The sequence below is a fragment of the Trichechus manatus genome, unplaced genomic scaffold, assembly GCF_000243295.1.
Source record: "Trichechus manatus latirostris isolate Lorelei unplaced genomic scaffold, TriManLat1.0 scaffold00081, whole genome shotgun sequence".
Taxonomy (NCBI): Eukaryota; Metazoa; Chordata; class Mammalia; order Sirenia; family Trichechidae; genus Trichechus; species Trichechus manatus.
In genome coordinates this window covers 12,010,230-12,032,875 of record NW_004444017.1, presented here as the reverse complement: position 1 = coordinate 12,032,875, position 22,646 = coordinate 12,010,230, and the positions used below count along the sequence as shown (strand labels likewise).

At 39.9% G+C, this 22,646-nt stretch overlaps 1 protein-coding gene across 20 annotated transcripts in view; it reads left to right on the top strand.

Moving 5' to 3' along the window:
• LOC101350473 (ankyrin repeat and sterile alpha motif domain-containing protein 1B-like) overlaps positions 1 to 22,646 on the top strand; it is a 469,608-nt gene that overhangs the window by 365,742 nt on the left and 81,220 nt on the right. For 11 of the 20 annotated variants that reach the window (XM_004381266.1, XM_023735762.1, XM_012556923.1 and 8 more), the window contains 2 exons: positions 11,710 to 11,817; positions 13,864 to 14,043. The exons of 3 other annotated variants lie outside the window; for them this stretch is intronic. In XM_004381266.1, the coding sequence (XP_004381323.1) occupies positions 13,960 to 14,043 (84 nt within the window). In that variant the 5' untranslated portion in view covers positions 11,710 to 11,817; positions 13,864 to 13,959. The remainder of the gene's footprint in view (positions 1 to 11,709; positions 11,818 to 13,863; positions 14,044 to 22,646) is intronic. 6 more of the 20 variants (XM_004381265.1, XM_004381263.1, XM_012556922.1 and 3 more) reach the window with 1 other exon arrangement.

Sequence of the window (22,646 nt, the reverse complement as noted above, 5' to 3'; positions counted from 1 at the left end):
GTGAGATGTGTCAACAAACAGATGCAGTACTGGAGGTGCTCACTCATCTGTGTCAAGAAATTTGGAAGACAGCTTCCTGGCCAAACGACTGGAAGAGATCTATATTTGTGCCCATTCCAAAGAAAGGTGATCCAACAGAATGTGGAAATTATCAAACAATATCATTAATACCACCAAACAAAAAACCAACCCGTTGCCTTTGAGTTGATTCTGACTTATAGCGACCCTATAGGACAGAGTAGAACTGTCCCTTTGAGTTTCCAAGGAGCGGCTGGTGGATTCAAACTGCCAGTCTTTTGATTTGCAGCTGAGCTCTTAACCACTGCGCTATTAATATCACACACAAGTAAAATTTTCCTGAAGATCATTCAAAATTGGTTGCAGCAGTGCATCGACTGGGAAGTGCCAGAAGTTTAGAAGAGGACATGGAACAATGGATATCATTACTGTTGTCAGATGGATCTTGGCTGAAAGCAGAGAATGCCAGAAAGATGTTTGCCTTGTGTTTTATTGATATTCAAAGGCATTCAATTGTGTGGATCATAACAAATTATGGATAACATTGCAAAGAATGGGAATTCCGGAACACTTAATTGTGCTCATGAGGAACCTGTATGTAGACCAAGAGGCAGTTGTTCAAGCAGAATAAGGGGAGACTGCATGGTTTAAAGTCAGGAAAGGTATGAGTCAAGGTTGTGTCCTTTCACCATACTTATTCAATCTGTATGCTGAGCAAATAATCCGAGAAGCTGGACTATCTGAAGAAGAACGGGGCATCAGATTGGAGGAAGACTCATTAACAACCTGCGATATGCAGATGATGCAACCTTGCTTGCAGAAAGTAAAGAGGATTTGAAGCACTTACTGATGAAGATCAAAAACTACAGCCTTCAGTATGGATTGCATCTCACCATAAAGAAAACAAAAATCCTCACAACTGAATCAATAAGCAACATCCTGATAGATGGAGAAAGGATTGAAGTTGTCAAGGATTTCATTTTACTTGGATCCACAATCAACGCCCATGGGAGCAGCAGTCAGGAAATCAAACAACATGTTGCAAAAGACCTCTTTGAAGTGTTGAAAAGCAAAGATGTGACTTTGAGGACTAAGGTGTGCCTGACCCAAGCCATGGTATTTTCAGTTGCCTCATATGCATATGAAAGCTGGACAGTAAATAAAGAAGATCAAAGAATAACTGATGCCTTTGAATTATGGTGTTGGCGAAGAATATTGAATATACCATGGATTGCCAGAAGAACAACAAATCTGTCTGGAAGAAGTACAGCCAGAATGCTTCTTAGAAGCAAGGATGGTGAAACTTTGTCTCACATTCTGTGGACATGTTATCAGGAGGAACCAGTCCCTGGAGAAGGACATCATGCTTGATAAAGTACAGGGTCAGCGAAAAAGAGGAAGACCCTCAACGAGATGGATTGACACAGTGGCTACAAGCATAACAATTGTGAGGATGGCACAGCATTGGGCAGGGCTTCCTTCTGTTGTGCATAGGGTCACTATGAGTTGGAACAACAACAACTGTGTGTAGCACATTTTGTTTATCCATTCGTCCATCAGGGTTTGGGCAGTTTCTACCTTTTGGCTATCATGAATAGTGCTGCTGTGAATATGGGTGTATAGTTATCTGTTTGAGTTCCTGCTTTAAAGTCTTTTGGGTATATACCATGGATGTATTTTTAAAACCTTAATTTTAGCTAGTATTTAGATAGATTTTTACCTCCTCCTACACCAGACTCTTTTATCAGAGCTTCTGACAAGAAATGGAATTGACTGGATTGAATTCATGGCCTCTCATTTCACTATTTTGTCCTCTGATGAAGGCTGTTATATGCCACTAAAGTAGCTAAACAGCAAGAGGGGAGGTAGAGCAGCCACACAACAGAAAAGGAAACCATTTATAATCCGCAAATTGAATAATCAGGCCCTCATTTGCCTAGGATTCTCTCTTGAGATTCGGTTGTCTTAAAGCTTCTCTATACAAATATATGCATATTCATGTATTTTGCATATTTCCATTTATTTTTCTATTGAATGAAAATATGTTAATAATGAATTTTGTTAACTATAATCTCACTGACAATACTTGAGAACATTGGGCATACAACACAATAGATCATAAATTTTATGATCTCGACAATGGAAGGAAAATAAGTTAGAAAATAACCCTCATTAGCTGTAAATATCCTGCATGGCAGTCAAAATATAAGCAAAACAGTGACTTCTGTACTTCTTAAGATGCAGAGCATTTTTATGTAGTAATACTACAGAGAGCTTTGCGTTTTCAAACGATATCAGCACCTCAGCACGTCTCTAAGAGTAACTTCAAATGTGGGATATGGCACATATTTCCCATTTTCTTTTGCAACAGTTTTTTCCTTCAGTACATCTGATGATTGGGTTACTGAGAGATGCAAACCAAATTTCTCCTATGAAAATTTAACTGGCAGCAAGCTGTACTCAAAAGTAACTTACAGTTACTGCAATAAAAGAAAAAGAAAACTAAAGGAAAAAAAAATAAGAAGTCACCATACTGCATCATAAAAAAAGTAAAAGTAGTGGGGTTGGCAACCAGTGTCACAGAACAGTATGTGTATTAATTGTTTAATGAGAAGCTAGTTTGCTCTGTAAACCTTCATCTAAAGTACAATTTAAAAAAAGTAAAAGTAACTTACAGAGAAATTAGGAATTGATTGGTTGGTTTTGTTGTTGTTTTTTAATCTTCTGGAGCAATGTTTATGAGAAAATATAATCAGAAAATTGGTGCCTTCATCAAGAGGTAATTCAGAGAGCTTTACAAATAAACCTGAGATTCTCATTGATTACAAAAGAAGGCTTTCTACCTCCAGAACCCTTAAATTCTCACAGGCAATTATACCATTAAGGTCTCTCTCTCTCCTCATTTCCTCATAATTAGCATTTCCTGTTTATTGAGACAGACTGTATTCGTAAAACACACTTACTCTATTACTCATTGTTGCTCACTGTCCTTTGCTCTTTCTGGAGCTATATTTCTTGGAACCTCCTTATTTGTATTTTGGTGGCATCTGTCATACAAACTGTCATTTGCTGATTATCTAGTAACACGAGAAAAAGAGAACTGGGATGAGCTGGTAGAGGTAAAGGGAAGTTCTAAATGGTGGGAGGTAAGGAAATTTTAGAGTCCCTGAGTGGTGTAACTGTTAATGCACTTGGCTACTAACCAAAGGTTAGTGATTCAAGTCCATCCAGAGGCTCTTTGGAAGAAAGGCCTGGCGATCTACTTCTGGAAAAAGTAGCCATTGAAAACCCTATAGAGCACAGTTCTACTCTGACACACATGGGGTCGCCATGAGTTGGAATCGACTGACAACAGCTGATTTGGTTTTTTATTTGTTTGATTTTTTTGAGGATGTTTTACCTCAGCTGGGCTAAGATGGTGTGAAGTAATTAAGCTGCTAAGGTTCAGAAGGAATAGAAAACGAGAGTTTTCTATTCAGAGTCGAAAGGGAAGGAAATAAGATGTGAGTGTTCTGTAGAACCTCTTTTCCTTTCCTCTTTGCCATTCAGAGACATCTCCCCTGCTTCATTTGTTGTCTACTGCAAAAGGGATCAGATTTTCAGATCTTAGGGGTATGCCTTTGAGGTGTACCCACTGTGTCCACTTGAGTGCTGAGTGCTCTGAGGGGCCCAAGAATGCATGACACTATATCTGGCCTTACAGAAACTACAGTCTGGTTAAACAGATAAAATGTGTACACGTAAAAGGAAACTAGCAGCATCAGCCAGATGTACCAGGTGTCAAAATGTAGGGCAGCCCACAAACACTAGAAATTCAGAGCAGAGAGGTCTCTGTAATACAAGGTGAGCAAGGAAGGCTTTAGATGGATCTTGACTCCATTCTTGCAAGATTGTTATGAAGAGGAGGGCAAGGACTTTTTAGAATATGCAGAGGTGTGGGAGGAGGGAGAAAGCGATGTCCATGGCATGTTTGGAGACATGCAGGAGATTTGTCCAGCTGAAGTTAAAGTTTTTAGATAATAGGAAAGAGGGTTGGACAAATGAAGGACATGGATCCTGATCTAAAGGAGAGTAAAATCCACCCCCAAACCAAAACCAGTTGCCATTGAGTCAATTTCAACTCATGGCAACCCCATGTGTGTCAGAGTAGAACCATACCCCGTAGCGTTTTCAATGGCTGATTTTTCAGAGGTAGATCACAGGCCTTTCTCCCAAGGTACCTTGAGGTGGACTCAATCCACCAACCTTTTGATTACCAGCCAACTGCATTAACTGTTGACACCACCTTGGAATCATATTCATAATACCCGTTGCCATCGAGTCAATTACGACTCGTAGTGACCCTATAGGGCAAAGTAGAACTGCCCCATAGGGTATCCAAGGAGCGGCTGGTAGATTCGAACCTTTTGGTTAACAGCCAGATGCTTAACCACTGTGCCACCAGGGCCCCAGATATCCATAATAGCATGTTCAGATAACAAAGATAGTATTCAGAATGTTGCTGATGAGCTGTTCAAGGACAAGATAAGAAAGTTTTAAGTTTCCTTATACTTCAGGGGGAAGTAATGACTTAATTCAGTGCTTTATTATTTCCAGAGCAACTTCCTGGTCATTCTCATTTAATCCACAGAAATCCCTTTTGGGCTATGAGGGCTATATAAACATATGTATTCAGATAGGTAGATAGATGGTTAGTTAGATAGGAAGGACTATAGATAGGAAAATATATACATATACATGTTTGTTTATATTTCCACCTCCTGAATTGAAAGTCCTTAGAGGACTGACTATTTTTCTCCTTTGTGGCTCACAAATTGCTTAACACGGTGGTTATATACAGAAGAAGTCCAACAAATATTTGTTGAATAACATGATTAGATTATTTTCCCCTTTATACCATGGTTCAAAGATGTTAAAGATAAACTTGGCTAGAAGAAGAGTCAGGGCAGGATCCAAATCTCATGACTTTTAGGGTTCAGAGAGGTCTTTCCCTCCATCATCCTGTGCCAGACATCCTTGATTACAGTCCAGGAGATGAGAGAGAAAATGCCACAGTCAAAAATTGGATGCAAGTTCAAACGAGGATTCCCGGGAATGTGGGAGGCAGGCACTTTTGCCTTGATGCTCTCAGGTGGGAAAGTGTTCAGAAATTATTACCAGGCAGGGGAAAAATCTTTCACATTTAATTGCAATTTTAGTTCAGCAGATGAGAACAGAGCAGATAAACCTACACCTCGGCTTCCATTATAAGTCTTTAAGAACCCCTAGAATTTCTCAGAACACTTTCAGTATTGTTAGAAGAGGCCACAGTGAAGCTAAATGAACTCTTTAGACTTGTGCAGAAGTTGCTGTTTTTAGTTGCCAAGTATCTAGGAGAGGACAGAGAGAATAATCTCCCCCCACCCCCCAAATGAAAGGGGCGCTAATGCAGGATGAAGCTGTTTCCTCTCCTCTTCAAATAAGAATCCAGAAATTAAAAGGATGCAGCTCGTTCTAGGGTGGTGATACCTGGAACTGCCCCTGTGTTCGGCCTTGCTGTGTGTGTAATCTCTAGAGAATTCCAGCTACACGTGTTATTTCATGTCTGTCAGCTAAATATGAACTTCAAAATATAACAAATGCAAAATGTAACCGAGGAGCATTGTGTGGATTTGTGATTTTCCCTGGAGGACTTGGTCTAGCCAGCAGTAAATGGATTGAGATTTCATGCGGAACATGGAAGACAGACTATCGCTATGTGACTTTTCTTTGTGACTCATGTGCATTCTTGCGGTTTTCTTTGGTGTCTTTGATATTGTGTCTACGCAAATATGTCAGTGAAAATGGAAATTGTAGAATGGTAGGTTTTTTATGCGCATGTGGAATGTTTGGTATCCAGAAAGAAGCATAAACCAAATTTCCAACAATAAGGTTAATGGAAATGGTTGATGAATCATGACATGCTTCTCTGAAGCAATATCATGGGGTTACTTATAAGGTACCTGAGAATTCTTTATGTCTGAAACTTTTTTTGCTTTAATATTAGGTGGAAAAAATCAAGGTAAAATTGTGCTTACATTATGGCCATCATAAAACAATCATGGGTGGGGGGTCGAAAGGAAATATACCTAAATTGTTAACAGCCTATGGATAACTTACTCTCTTATGTATGTTTTTCTATATTTTATGAAGTATCTACAGTGAGTAAGAAGTATTATCATAATCAAAACATTGTTTAATTTTTAAAAAGCAGATAAATAAAAAACATTTTTAATTTACATCACATTATTAAACAAGTTTAATTTATATCACATTAAATTTAAAAAGAAAAGAAGGAAGCCTAACCACAGTGACTTCCAGCTTTGCTGTGTCATTTATTCTGATGTGAGCTAATGTGCGAGCTAATGTCATTATGATATTGTCTAGCAGAATTCCCACAGCTAAACCTAGAAGCATAAATGACAAAGGCATAATATTATAGCATTGTCACTCAGCACACTTTTTCTTCTGTTGCTAGGATTTGAAGTGGAGTTTCTGGAGTTGTCCTGTTTTATTGATACTGGAGAAAATTCCTAGAGGCATCCAGCTACTCTGATGAATGGATACCAAGCTGTACCAAGCCCATGTTGTTTCAACCCAGATTGCCTGCCTTTGACTCACATTTCTTTTATAAGAGTTACAGTAAAAACCATTTAAGAAACTATGCAACAACTTTTATTTCTTATCTATTGGAACTCAGCAGTTGGAACCACATTCATATGCTTATGTAATAATCCATTTTCCCGTAGTTGATGGTTGGAGAATATAGTTATTTTTGTCTGATCTCTCCAATATTATGAATTCCATTCGTTCTGTTTCCCCTTCATATGCACCAAATAATTCATTGGCAAAAACTTAGTATTTTTTTTTTATTTGAATTAAATTGCCCCAATGACTTCGAATAACTAAATTCCCCCCAAATTGCCATTATGTTATATTTTAGCACCCCTCCAGTTAGGTTCCTTGTACTTGAGGTTAACTTTCACCCAAGTTGTAATGAAAACCCTACAGAACTTTTCTCTACCACGGTAACTATAGCTGTGATTTTTTGAAAACTTAAGGTTCGTTGACTGGTTTCATCAGTCATGGCACCTTAGGTGGTAGAATTCTTCTATTTCAGAGACAGAATCAGCTTCCAAAGATGATCAGATTGAGCTGTTCTCACTCAAGGCAAACCCAGCTACCTTTGGATTTGACTTTTCCATACTGGCAATCTTTCTTTGGAATATTATTTCCCTTATTGCCTTACTAACTGGATTTTTTTTTTTTTTTTATTGCCCACTTGGGCACTTTTAAGGTAGATGACACCCTCTCCAACATTCCACTATTAGCCAACTTGGGTTGAGTCTTGGGTTGATCTACATATGCATGTCACAGGGCATTCTGTGAGGTTTCTGCCTGTGTACTTGTGGCCTGTAGCTTTAACACTGCTATGGGTCTTGTCCAAAACTAACGTTGTATTGTAAGGTTTTCAGATGGTCAAGGCCCAATATAAATATTTTAAACATGATAATTCAAAATAAGCACTATCTTAAGAAACATCACAATAGTATGATAAATAGTGTAGCTAAGGCTGAAAGGCACAGAGGTTACGAACAAGAAGAACATGGCGAGTGGTAAAGAACGGGTTAAATGTCAGATACCAATCCCAGCTGTGACAGCTGTTAGCAGTGTGACCTTAGGAAGGTCATTCAGTGTTTCTGAGTCCCAGGTTTTGCGTGTCTAACATGCAGTTTCTAGCACAACAAAACACAGAACTACAGCATAGCAAATGTTCAGTAAGTGCTAGTTGTTATCGTCAGTACCTTCTGTGATATAGGATCATTTCTAATAAGCAAGGGTATTTACCCGATTGTTCTTGACATGAATCATCACTCTGTGTTAATTTTTTTCTCCCCTTCTCTCCTTCTCTCTCTGTCTTTCTCTTTCTATCTCTCTCCTCTCCTTTGGGCACTTCTGTGGAGGAGGGAAGGAGCCCTGGTGGTGCAGTGGTTAAAGACCTTGGCTGCTAACCGAAAGATCGGTGGTTTGAACCCACCAGTTGCTACGTGCGAGAAAGATGTGGCAGTCTGCTCCCATAAAGATTATAGCCTTGGAGACCCCATGGCACAGTTCTACTCTGTCCTATAGGGTCGTATGAGTCGGAATCAACTTGACAACAATGGGTTTGGTTTTTTGGTGTGGAGGAGGCAATAACAGAGCTCCAGTGTAGAGAAGTGCCTCAGTTACCTCTTATTGGAAATTGAATGGTGTGGTTGGGAGAATAGCATGCATTCCTTTAAATCTGATCTAGTAGTAAACTAATTGTTAAAAACCTGACCTGTTCCTACCGGGATATGTCTACTTCAATGTGAACTTTTCCAAGGTTAGCCAAGTCTTTTCATGCAAAGCACCAGCATATTTGTTTGACATGATTAACTTTATGAAAATGAACCAAGCCCTCATGCTTCTGGATCAGGATGCCTGCACATCCTCAGATTCCATTAGTTGGAAAGCACACCTCACAGGTTTAACTCTTAGACCTTGCAATTTAACTCTTTATCTTCTCGACAACATTTGAGATTGGCATTAAGTTCTTCACTTTATAGTTGAGGAAACTGAGATCAGAGGAGTTTGGTAATTTGCCCAAAATTGAGTTGTGGGAGAGTAAACCCAAAGCAGCAGTGATGGTACGCCAGCTAAATTTTACCACAGTCATTTGTTATTTAGCATCATTATTTGTCAAGTAATGTTGAATATCTTTATTACCTTTTTTTAAAAAAAAACATTTCTTAGTAGGACTCAGGGGCCCAAGATAGGACCATCAGCATCAGGTCCAATAACCTACTGGGGGAAAGGCTGTAGAGTTTTTATATTCCTATCCAATTATATTCTATTCTATCTAATAGAAACCTTTGGCAAAGTAATTGAGAATAAGAATAAAGGGGAATAAGAAAATGAAGTATATTTAGACTTACAGAAGGCATTTGAAAAGGTTAATGTTGTATTTTTCTCAGATGGGGGAATTCTTTGAGCTTCATGCCTTGAAAAAAAAAGAAACAATGCAATGTAAGAGCATTTCTCTGACTCTTACAAACAATGTTGCCTGCAAGTCATCAGCACTGGGACCACGCTTAGTTAGCATATTTATAAATCGTCTGAAAGAAATAGTACATAGTGTAATTTCCAGATGTGCAAAAACTACTAAGCTTTTCCAGGTAGTGAAATGCCAAGCTGGCTAACAGAAATGCAAAAAAATAACACAGGGCCACATGAGTGGGCAGAAGGATGGCAGCTGGGCTTCTGTGTGGACAAGTGTAAGATAAGGAATGTAGGGAGAAGTCATTCAAACCACCCTTCCAAGATCAAAGGATTTTGAACTATGAGCTTTAACAAAATTAATAGACTTTGCAGCTAGTGTATACTTTTGTTCCGTAGTTATTCCTACCACAACTAAAAGGCCAGCCAGAAATCAGGTGTGCTTAGGAAAGGCATTTAAAAGAGGACATTAAAAAGCAGAGAATAGTATTCTATTCAAATGTAATGCCACAGTTTACTTATACCTGGAATATTGTGAACAATTTATTCAACATACCCTAAGCAGTTGTAATAGGTACAAAAGGTACAAAGAAAGTCAACTAACTTGATCTGTGAAACAAAATGGAAAGATCAGGGTTCATCAGCCTGGGAACCTTGAGAGTTTATAAAATCATGGGCATATAGTACATGGGGACATTCACCTTGGTTATTATTTGCCACCCCCATCATCATCAACAGACATGGGTCAAATGCCCATCAAACAGTGTAACAGAGGGTGGACATAAAAGGAATCGGACATAGTGCTAGATTAAAATCTTACTTAATTGAGGCAGAAAGGCCAAAAAGTTAACTGACAAAAATTGTTTTGTGCCGTCGAGTCGATTCCAACTCATAGTGACAATATACGACAGAATAGAACTGCCCCCATAGAGTTTCCCAGGCTGTAATCGTTATGGGAGCAGATCGCCAGGTCTCTTCTTCTATGGAATTGCTGTTGGGTTCGAACTGCTGACTTTTTGGTTAGCAGCTGAGCACTAAACCATTGTACCACCAGGGCTTCTTGAACAGGCTAGTAAAAATTTAAGTAGCATGCAATGAGTACTAAAAAAGAAATGCCTGCCCCTCCCCCTTAAAACTTGGAAAGAGAGAAATTAAAAATAGTAATTCATACAATGGGTAGTATATTGGGGAACTAGTTACCCACTAAATGTTGTGATATCCTAGAAATATACATGGGTGGGAAAGGAGTAAGTACATTTTTTTGTCAATGGGTGTGTAATGTGTTAATGCCCAAACTTTGCAGTTTATACCTTGGAGTAAAACAACCTTTGAAATCAGGCAAACCTGATTCAAATCCCAGAACCACCATTTACTGGCTTTTGGGTGCGCTACCCTACTACTTGGAGCCCTGGTGGCACAGTGGATAAGCATTTGGCTGCTAACCGAGAGATCAGCAGTTTGAATCCACCAGCCGCTACTTGGAAACCCTATGGAGCAATTCTACTCTGTCCTATAGGGTCGCTATGAGTTGGAATCGACTCGATGGCAATAGGTTTACCCAACTACTCTGAACCTTAGTTTCCTCATCTGTAAGACAAGAATATCCCCTTCCAGATAGGGATTTTGAGAAGATTGAAAGACTTGGCATTTGTAAAGCACAAGGAATGGGGTGAGGAATTGAGGTACTCTGTAATTGTTAGTTCCCTTTGATGTCATTTCTACAGTGTGCCCTGTGCACGCTGGGAGACACAAAATATGATCCTGAGTAGACTGAGTCTACCCTAAGGAAACAATACTTGTGTTCTAACCCTAATTTTGCTACTTTCGTCTGTGTTAACATTCATTCTTTCATGTTCATTGAGCTTCTACTATTTTGAGCATTGCTTTAGGCATTTGGGTTACAGTAATGATAAAGATATACCAGGGCCCTGCTCTCAGGAAGCTTACAGGGTGAAGGAGGGACCCAAACAATAAAGCTGTAAATAAAGTTATTTCAGAGAATGATAAAAAAAAGGATCATAGGGTAGAGCATGATGGGAGTTGAGGGCACAGCTCTTAGTGAAGAGGTTGAGGAAGGCCTTTCTGAGGAAGCAACAGTTGAGCGGTGTCCAGAGTGATGAGACCTGGGGGGGAACATTCCAGACAGATGAACTACAAGGGCAGAGGCCCCAAGGCAGGAATGAGTGCAAGGTGTTGGAGGAACAGAGGAGACCAGTGTGACTGAGCATACTGAGGGCAGGGACAAAGAGAGAGAAAGAACCCAGTTCCTGTAGGGGCCTGAGGCCAGGGCAGGACTCAGATTTTATTCTAAGAGCAATAGGAACCCACTGGAGAGTTTTTAGCCAGTTAGTGATGTGATCTGATTTACATTTTTCAAAGATCATTGTGGCTGCTATGTAGAGAGTAGGATTCTTTAGCAAAACAAGTAATGGAGAACTTCCCTGCTTTCTCTTTCTACCCCTAGTACATTGCCACTAGACTTCCTGGCTGCTAGCCCTACCTTTCTTGATTTGAGGGGTTACACTGATGTGCACATCATATCTCTCATACTGCAGAGGCAACTCTGCACTAATCTTTTAGCTCCTTGATGTTTTAGAACATATTAGAATGATGTTTCCCCAGTGAGATATTTAATCCAAATGTATGTTGTTTCAGGTTTTAAAAATCAATTTGATTGGCCACAGGAAACGTATTTTGGCATCTCTGGGAGACCGGCTACACGACGACCCTCCACAGAAGCCCCCACGGTCCATCACCCTCAGGGTAAGTGCCAGGCACCTTCATTTTATTCTCCACCCTTATCCTAAAAAATTATTTTGTGCAATAAAACAACTGAAGCAATGGATCAGGAAGTACAGGCTGTTTCCCATGTAGCTTACCTCTCTGTATCAAAAACACTCTCCTTTTTTACTGCATCTTATAAGACAAGATTTGTTTTTCTCCATTGGTTAAAATACATATTTTTGAGATTTAGATATACAGCCTTAAGGAAATTCAGTCTGACAAGCCACTGCCTTTAAAGAACCAGTCCCTCATCTCCCTTGCCTCACTCCCGTCTATGCCAGTAGTCAGGAAATGTGTTTTCCATCAAACTCCTCAAACGCATAGAGAGAAAATCACTCAAGGACCACAGTTAAGAGAAGATCAATTTAAAATTAACCTCAGTGTCTTCTATTTTTTAGGATGTAAAAATTGCTCTGCTTTTACTGACTTCAAAAAGTTAGAATAGAAAATCTAAAACTTTATTTAATAAACTATTTTTCATCTATATTTTTTTAATTGGGGGGAGAAAAACTGCGGAAGGGAGAGAGAAATAAAGTGGAAGGGGAAAGAGGGCAGAAAGGAAAGGGTGGGGAGAATGAGAAAACTCGAGAAATGACTGCCAGGAACAATGACAGCAAAAAGGAGTAGCTGATAGTCACTTACTTTCATGAGGAGTGTCAGAAGTTTTCTAAAAGTCATCAAAAACTGAGATCTGCCTGACAAGTTGGAGAGAGTTCCCTCTCTGTTCTCCTCTTTATTTTATTCTGCACTTGCTTGCTTCTGATTCCCTTTGTGCATGCCCATGTCAGAGAAGGTGGTGATAGTACAGGGCACTGAACATAACTGCCAGCATACATGTAGTAGGATGCCTCTGACCACCAGTGGACTTTAGCAGAGAACGTAACTAGTGTCATTACTGCCTAGGAGAGAACAGGAGAGGAGCCTGTAGGATTTTGAGTCTGATGCAGTCATGAAGGAGAAGAACGTACACAAAATTTTAGGAAATGGAGGCGAATTGGCTCTAGGAAGCCATGAGGAAAATTGATTATGGGGCAGGGGAGTGGGGATGGGATCCTAGGATATTGAAGACTTTGGAAGTAGTCAGAATAGAAGCAGGACCCATTCTTCTCCCTCAGTAAGAGGAGCCTCAGATAAATTGAGGGAGAAAATGAGGCTAGAAAGGCATGAAAGGGAAGGAGGATAAAGGCATCATCAGTGTTATCACCCTAAAATGACTCTTTGGGGGAGAAATCCATGCTGCTTCCTCTACTCCCTGTCCTTCTGCTTCTGAGCCTCTCCCTCTGACTACCTGGAAGGGATTTAAGGGAACAATAAATCAAAGATGGAGATTCCCAAGAAAAAGTGCAGGAGCTTAATCTGTTAGAGGAGATGTAGAACATCTAGGGGGAAAGTGGCCTAAAAAATCAGCATGACCCCAGTCTTCCTCTTACTCGCAAACACGAGGGCTCTTCTCTCTGCTGCTCCTTATCTTACTTCTGACCAGTTTCCCGCAGCTTGAGTGGTCTTTGCCGTTGAAAAGCATCCTCTGCCATTGTATGCATTGCTGTACGGTCTGCACATGTCATATGCTGTGTTCCCATTCTGTGTCCTCTTGCTGCCCTGTGGCCAGATACTCTTTGATGGAGGAACAACACCCTTTGTGTTCCATTTTAGCTTTCTCATGACATCTACCATGTAGAGGACACTCTGCCCCTCATAAAGATGCAGTTCCTTTGTTTGTAAGCACACGTTATAGTGTCAAGGGTGCCCAGTGTACGTGTGTCTCTTCTGAGGTCACTCATATTGCTACCTTAAGAAAACAGAGCCTGATTCTTTATACTTTAAACTTTTGACCTGAAATATTTAGGGGGGAAAGTGTGGACTAGATCATGCCATTAATAAAGTGGTGGAACGTCATCAAATCCTTGTCAGTTGATTCAAAAATGACTCCCACCCCACGGTTTGTCTTGTCAGTATTTCACAGTATTGAAACCAAAGGTTAGCCTCAAGGACATGATATTTATTTCATGATGTATTTCCATTCAGGAACCCAGTGGTAATCACACTCCTCCTCAGTTGTCTCCATCACTTAGCCAAAGCACTTACACCACTGGTGGCTCCCTAGACGTTCCTCACATTATCATGCAGGGTGATGCAAGGAGGAGAAGAAATGAAAACTACTTTGATGATATTCCCCGATCAAAACTGGAGAGGCAGATGGCCCAGGTAAGGTATTATGCTTCTGTGATGTTTTGCCTTCCACCCCTATCAAGAAATGCCTTCTAATGTTGAACATGTAGCTTACTATGGTTGCTTATCGACCATACCTAACAGGAATTTTACCAATGTATGCTGTGTCTTTCATTCCCTGCTCCCTTGAGCTAGACTGAAACAGGCCTTTCTGGGAATACAATGGATATACATACCCTTGTTATGTGCATACATACCCTTGTTTTCCATTCATCCTGAAGAAGAGAAGTCTGATCTCATTGCACCCAGAAAGTCTTTCCCCTAAAGGGAATGATACTGTGTAAGAATCAATTCATAAAGAAAATGAATAATAAAAGTCGAGATTATAAAATGTAAATTGGTTGATAGGGCAGATGCTGGGGGGTAGTATTGACTCAATGTAATGTTTTTAATTTCCTACCAAGTTTACACAGTTGTATAGAATTGTGCTACTGGGACTAGTTGCATCATCTTATGTTGTTGCCTTGAGTGAAAATGGTGATGCCTTGTGAAACAAATCAGAGAGATTTGTTTCAGAAAGAGAGATTCGTCACTTTCAGTCCTTTCCAAATCGTGGGTGTGGATGTCCATGTCTGGCCTGTCCTCAGAACACTACTCAGAAACTTGAGTCAGCTATAAGCAATCAGGGGGCCTGTTACTAAAGCATATTCAGGTGGGCAGCTAGCTCTGCAGTTTTGCCCTGAGATTCAATGATGTGGATTTTTTGACAACAATTGGTAGAATCAACTCTTTTCATCCTCATTCTAGGGTCAGACTGATGTGCCAAGAGGCTTCTCTCTACCTCCCACACCTGAGATGAGTCTCGAGGTGAAAATTTGACTATAATTGCTTTGCCTGGATGTTAAATATTTTTCTCAACTGTTTGATGAGATTCCATTTTTAAAAGCCTTTGGTAAACATTTTGTGCCGCAGCTCACGAAAGAAAAATGTGAAGAGAATGTTCTGGAAACCATGGCTGTTCTGCCTACAAATGCCCTGAAGACAGGGCCTGGGATATTGTATCTCTCTTCACCTCTTTCAATATTGAATTATTCTCAGAGTTCTTTGTGCAGGGAATGGCAATTTGGGAGGATTATGGGGAATCTTTTATTGAAGGAAGATGGAAAACGTGCGGGAGACAAGAAAAGAGTGATTTTCCCTTCCTCAGTTGTTAGGTTTTGTCTTTTAATCCATATTACTAATTTCATCGATGTTCCCTTTAAATAAGGAGTCTGAAAGCTTTTTTCCCCAAACTGTCCCTTTATATATTCCCTGCTATTTGTTAGTATTTGTGGACCATGTATGTAGTTAAATTGCTTTAATGACGATACTTCAGAGGCATAGTTTGTTTTAACCTTGAACCATGTGGTCTTTATGTAGTAAGATAAACTGGGTCTTCTCTGAACCTTTTTCTGCCCGAGTAAGGGAAGGTAGTTTGTTATGAGCATTAGCTGTTGATTGTGTTAGCTTCAGTAACAGAATCACCTATCTCAGTTGCTCAAATAATTTTTTTTAATTTTTCCAAATAGTACAGTTTCTTCAAAGAGAAATTACTCTTATGCCTATTTGTGAACACTCAGAAGTAATTTAGCAAGATTGTTCCCTTACTTTCTTCATGAGGTTCACAAGGTAGGGAAGTATGGCCTTCTGGATACCTCAAATCTTTTCCCTGTCACTCCCATTGGAGTGCATGTCTGTCTGGAATTGTCTTGCCTTGGAAAAATTGAATGGACTTTTATCTGGCCGGGTGAGGAGAGCCCAAAAGCAGAAAGAAGAGTGAGATCAGCAGGTTGATGGGTTGTGGTGAGCTATGCAGGGTCTGTGTGAATGTGCTTATTTCCCCATGCATACGACTAACAATGATCGAATGACTGATAAGAGACATAGGCCTCCATCAGCAACCAGGAGCTTACTGCAAGCTTTCTAAAATCCTGCTGCTCAACACAGCACATTTGCTGCAAAGTAAATAGGATGTGGCACTACAGGAATCTGATCAATAAGAAAAAGGGATTCTGGGATTGCAACTCTTTAGGTTGTGTTAATTGTAGCTCTTTGTTTGTTTTAAGAGTTTTCCCTAGTTTGGCAATGCCAAAAATTGTGGAGGAATGAATGTGTGCCCCTTAAAAATGGTGCATGTTAACCTATCAAAATATAAAATACTTGGTAATTGTATTATTGAGCGCTTCGATTCGTGTGACTTTTCTAGCACTCAAAAAATACTCAATTCGTGTTTTTTCTTTTTCTTCCTTTTTTGATCGTTCGCTATAATTTCTGAAGTCTATTTGCTTTTTTAAAGACCTGTCATCCTCTCTCCAGACCACACTCCTCCCTGAAGGTCTGTGCTTAGCCAATAAAGTTAGGTCTTCCTAAAGAATTAGCAATTAAAATTCCTGCAAGGAGCAGCTAGTTAGGCCTCCTTCCAAGGAAGAGTTCAGTTCCTGCAGTTCTTTCCCAAGGAGTTTCTCCCAAGAGGCTTACTCTAGCTTGGTTAAAGCTTGCATAACCAATCTCTTCCTGTTTCCCACTAAAAGGCATTAAGTCCACCCTCAAGCTTTTTTTCTTTACCTACAAAAAAGAGAAAATCCAGGAAAGAGAAAATTATCAGGACAGATTCAGGTTCTCAGACACTCCTCTACTTCTTCAAGTTTGGCTAAATCCCCACTGGAGTGATTTGGAATTCTAGCCATAGGCCGGAAACTAACTTCTTGGTGGCTGCAATAGTTCATAGGAGTTTTGTCTTAATGTCTGCTCAACAGATGTTTTGGGGGTACGTTGCCTAACTTAGAAAATCAGTGCTTAAAGTTAAATTGAGATAAGTTTAATATCCGTTCCACCTATTGCATTTGTTAGAAAATATTTATTTAAAAGGTAATATTAGAGTGATGTTTAATTACTTGTTTTCAGTTTGAACCAATATTAAAAATACCTTTCTTGGAATACAGGGGGTTTGTAAATATTTTGGCCATTGTTTGCTTTTATTCTGGTATAAGCTATGTTCTCGCATCAAATTGTCTTAAATGTATATGTGAGAAGCAAAACTGAGTTCAACATTAATGGCATTTTTTTTTTAACCACTGAGTATAATGATGTAAACACATCTAAACAATGAGTTTCCTATCATGCTGTAAACATAGCTTCTCTAGCTTATAATTCTAAATTGGACTCATTAGCCCAGAAGTTCTGAAACTCTCCCCCATTTCCACATTCCTAATAAATAAACATGTTGCACTCACATTTGTATAATTACAGCTTAATGTGTTTAGTGCTTTTAAATTTTCAAAGTACTTTCAAATCTATTATTTCATTTTAGCGCAAACAAGGTATCCCACACAACTATTCATATGCATAGAGCATATGGCTGATCAGCTTTTTAAGTCAAAGTTGTGTGGAGATGGCATGGTAAATGAAAATATGGAAAATAAAGCAAAAGGAGAAAAACATTTCCAGTATATAGGGCTTAATTGCAGTCTCTAGATGCTTTCTTGAATATTTTGGGAAACCAAAGTACTCTTAAAATGAATAGTAAAGGAGAGTGATGGGATTCATAAGATTTATGGACCACGTTCTCCAAACTTATGAAGAAAGGAAAAAGAGTTTCCAAATGCTGAAACATATAGCCATTTGAGAAGACCTCCATTTATAGAAATACATTATGTAAAAATGAAATTTACTTGTATTTTCACAAAATAAAAAACAGACTTCTCAACAGTAAGAGAAATATGTATCCTTGTACAAATTTTAGCTTAAATATTAGTGAGGAAAATCCATAATGTAGAAGTCCTTATGTGATGAATGCTCACGTCCATATAAAAATATCAGTATTGCCTGGGCCATTATGTTGGCCACTGTAAAAAGCTGTTGCCGTCAAGTTGATTCCGACTCATAGCGACCCTATAAGACAGAGTAGAACTGCTCCACAGGGTTTCCAAGGAGCGGCTGGTGGAGTCGAACTGCCAACCTTTTGGTTAGCAGCCTGAGCTCTTAATCACTGCACCACCAGGGCCCCCGTTGGACACTATAAAGGCTTTTTCTAAATTTTCTCTAAATCATTTGAGCATTGGTTCAGTTGAAAGTCTAATATTTCCTGATCCAAACAGCACTGCTTAATAATTATGGCTAAATCAAAAATGAAAGAAAACAAACCCATGGCTGTTGAATCCATTCCAACTCATGGCCACTTCATCAGTGTCAGAGAAGAATTGGGCTCCATAGGGGTTTTCAGTGGCATGACCTTTCAACAGCTATGACTTTTTGCCACCACTCACCTGTCAGTTTGTTGTACTGTGGTGGCTTGTGTGTTACTGTGATGCTGGAAGCAGTGCCACCAGTATTTCAAATACCAGCAGGGTCACCCATGGTGGAGAGGTTTCAGCAGAGCTTCCAGACTAAAACAGGCTGGGAAGAAGGACCTGATGATCTACTTCTGAAAAAACTGGCAGTGAAAACTTTATGTATAGCGGCAGAACATTGTCTGATATAGTGCTGGAAGATGAGTCCCTCGGGTTGGAAGGAACTCAAAATACAACTGGGGAAGAGCCGCCTCCTCAAAGTAAAGTCGACCTTAATGACGTGGATAGAGTCAAACTCTCGAGAACTTCATCTACTGATGTGGCAGGACTCAAAATGAGAAGAAACAGCTGCAAACATCCATTAATAATCGGAACGTGAAATGTATGAAGTATGAATCTAGGAAAATTGGAAGTTGTCAAAAATGAAATGGAATGCTTGAAGATAGATATCCTAGGCATGAGTGAACTGAAATGGACTGATATTGGCTATTTTGAATCAGACAATCATATGGTCTGCTCTGCTGGGAATGACAAATTGAAGAGAATGGCACTGTATTCATCGTCAAAAAGAACATTTCAAGATCTATCCTGAAATACAACACTTTCAGTGATAGGACAATATCCGTACACCTACAAGGAAGACCAGTTAATACGACTGTTATTCAAATTTACACACCAACCACTAAGGCCAAAGATGAAGAAATTGAAGATTTTTACCAAGTTCTTCAGTCTGAAATTGATCAAACATGTAATCAAGGTGCATTGATAATTACTGGTGATTGGAATGCAAAAGTTGGAAAGAAAGAAGAAGGATTGGTAGTTGGAAAATATGGCCTTGAAGATAGAAACAACATGGGAGATCATGTGGTAGAATTTTGCAAGACCAATGACTTATTCATTGCAAATACCTTTTTCAACAACATAAATGATGACTGTACACATGGACCTTGCCAGATGGAATATACAGGAACCAAATAGACTACATCTGTGGAAAGAGACAATGGAGAAACTCAGCATTATCAGTCAGAACAAGGCCAGGGGCCGACTGCACAACAGACCATCAGTTGCTCATATACAAATTCAGACTGAAGCTGAAGAAAATTAAAACAAGTCCATGAGAACCAAAGTATGACCTTGAGTTTATCCCACCTGAATTTAGAGACCATCTCAAGAACAGATTTGATGCATTGAACACTAATGACCAAAGACCGGACAAATTGTGGAATGACATCCAGGACATCATACATGAAGCAAGCAAAAGGTCATTAAACAGACAGAAAAGAAAAAGAAAAAAAGACCAAAATGGTTGTCAGAAGAGACTCTGAAACTTGCTCTTGAAGGCAGAGCAGCTAAAGCGAATGGAAGAAATGATGAAGTAAAAGAGCTGAACAGAAAATTTCAAAGGATAGCTCGAGAAGAAAAGTAAAGTATTATAATAAAATGTGCAAAGCCTGGAGTTAGAAAACCAGAAGTGAAAGAACACCCTCAGCATTTCTCAAGCTGAAAGAACTGAAGAAAAAAAAAAAAATCGAGCCTCAAGTTGCAATACTGAAGGATTCTCTGGGCAAAAAATTGAATGACACAGGAAGCATCAAAAGAAGATGGAAGGAATACACAGAGTCACTGTGTCAAAAAGAATCGGTCAACATTCAACCATTTCAGGAGGTAGCATATGATCAAGAACTAATGGTACTAAAGGAAGAAGTCCAAGCTGTACTGAAGGCATTGGTGAAAAACAAGGCTCCAGGAATTGATGGAATACCAATTGAGATGTTTCAACAAACAGACGCAACACTGGAGGTACTTGTTCATCTATGCGAAGAAATTTGGAAGATAGCTACCTGGCCAGCCAACTGGAAGAGATCCATATTTGTGCCCATTCCAAAGAAACGTGATCCAGCAGAATGTGGAAATTATCAAACAATATCATTAATATCACACTCAAGTAAAATTATGCTGAAGATCATTCAAAAGCAGTTGCAGCAGTACATCTGCAAGGAACTGCCAGAAATTCAAGCTGGATTCAGAAGAGGACTTGGAACGAAGGATATCATTGCTGATGTCAGATGGATCTTGGCTGAAAGCAGAGAATATAAAAAAGATGTTTACCTATGTTTTATCGATATGCAAAGGCATTCAACTGTGTGGATCATAACAAATTATGGATAACATTGCAAGGAGTGGGAATTCCAGAACACTTAATTGTGCTCATGAGGAACCTGTACATAGACCAAGAGGCAGTCGTTCGAACAGAACAAGGGGATATTGCGTGGTTTAAAGTCAGGAAAGGTGTGCTTCAGGGTTGTATCGTTTCATCCTACTTATTCAGTCTGTGTGCTGAGCAAAAAATTGAGAAGCTGTACTGTCTGAAGAAGAACACAGCATTAGGATTGGAGGAAGACTCATTAACAACCGGCGATATGCAGATGACACAACCTTGCTTGCGGAAAGTGAAGAGGACTTGAAGCACTTACTGATGAAGATCAAAGACTACAGCCTTTAGTAGGAATTACACCTCAGCATAAAAATAACAAAAATCTTCACAGTTGGACCAATAAGCAAAATCATGATAAATGGAGAAAGGATTGAAGTTGTCAAAGATTTCATTTTACTTGCATCTACAGCCAACACCCAGGGAAGCAGCAGTCAAGAAATCAAACACCGCATTGAATTGGGCAAATCTGCTGTAAAAGAACTTTTTAAAGAAGGGAAGATGTCACCTTGAGGACTAAGGTGCTCTTGACCTAAGCCATGGTATTTTCAGTCACCTCATATGCATGCAAAAGCTGGACAGTGAATAAGGAAGACCGAAGAAGAATTGATGCATTTGAATTTGAGGGGTTGGTGAAGGATATTGAATATACCATGGACTGCCAGAAGAATGAACAAATCTGTCTTGGAAGAAGTACAGCCAGAATGCTCCTTAGAAGCGAGGATGGTGAGACGTCATCTCACGTATTTTGGACATTTATCAGGAGGGACCAGTCCCTGGAGAAAGACATCATGCTTGGTAAAGCATAGAGTCTATGAAAAAGAGGAAGAACCTCAACACTGGATTGACACAGTGGCTGCGACAATGAGCTCAAACATAGCAACGATTGTGAGGATGGTGTAGCATCAGGCAATGTTTTGTTCAGTTGTGCATAGGATCACCATGAATTGGAACTGACTTGACAGCACATAACAGCAGCAACATAACCTTTGGGAAGGAGGTGACCGGCCTTTCTTCTGAGGCACCTCTCAGTGGGTTCAAGCCACCAACCTTTTGGTTAGGACCCAAGCATGTAACCATTTGTGTCTCCCAGGGACTTCTGTGACTAGATAAAAACCAAACCAAACCAATACCTGTTGCCGTGGAGTCAATTCCAGCTCACAGCAACCCTATAGGACAAAGTAAAACTGCCCCATTTGGTTTCCAAGACTGTAATGTTTACAAAAGCAGTCTGCCACATCTTTCTCCCATGGAGCAGCTGGTGGGTTCGAACCACCAACCTTTCATTAACAGCCGAGCGCTTAACCGCTGTGCCACCAGGGCTCCTTATGACTAAATCAAGTATGTATTTGAAAGCACTTTACATACTATGTATATTAGTTCTACAAATGTTTGTTTAAAGGGAGGGAAATGGAGAATGAACCATATGGAAGTCCTGCTGTGGCCAGGCCCATGCGTGGTACTCCCTCACAACATCCCATTTTACATAAGAGGAAGTGGAGATGGCTGAGTGCTGCGCCTCATGGCTGGTGAAGGGTAGAGTCAGGACTCAAGCCCAGGTGGTCTGCCTGACCATATCTTCATTCTACTATGCTTCCTCTATTACTTGTGGGCTGCCTTTGTATTAAAATGATATAAAGTGTTTTCAGTCAAACACTTTGAGGGACAGAGTAGCAGGGGTAGGGGTCTGGGGTTCATGCTTAAAGGGGACATCTAGGTCAACTGGCATAACAAAGCTTATTAAAATGTTCTGCATCCTACTTTGGTGAGTGGCATCTGCGGTCTTAAAAGCTTGCAAGCTGCCATCTAAGATGCATCAGTTGTCCCAACCACCTGGAATAAAGGAGAATGAAGAACACCAAAGACACAAGGAAAGTCGTAGCCCAAGAGACAGAAAGGGCCACAGAAACCAGAGACTTCATCAGCCTTAGACCAGAAGAACTAGATGGTGCCTGGCTACCACCAGTGACCGCTTTGACAGGGAACACAACAGAGAGTCCCTGATGGAGCAGGAGAAAAGTGGAGAGCAGAACTCAAATTCTAGTAAGAAGACCAGACTTAATGGTCTGACTGAGACTGGAGGAACCCCAGAAAGCATG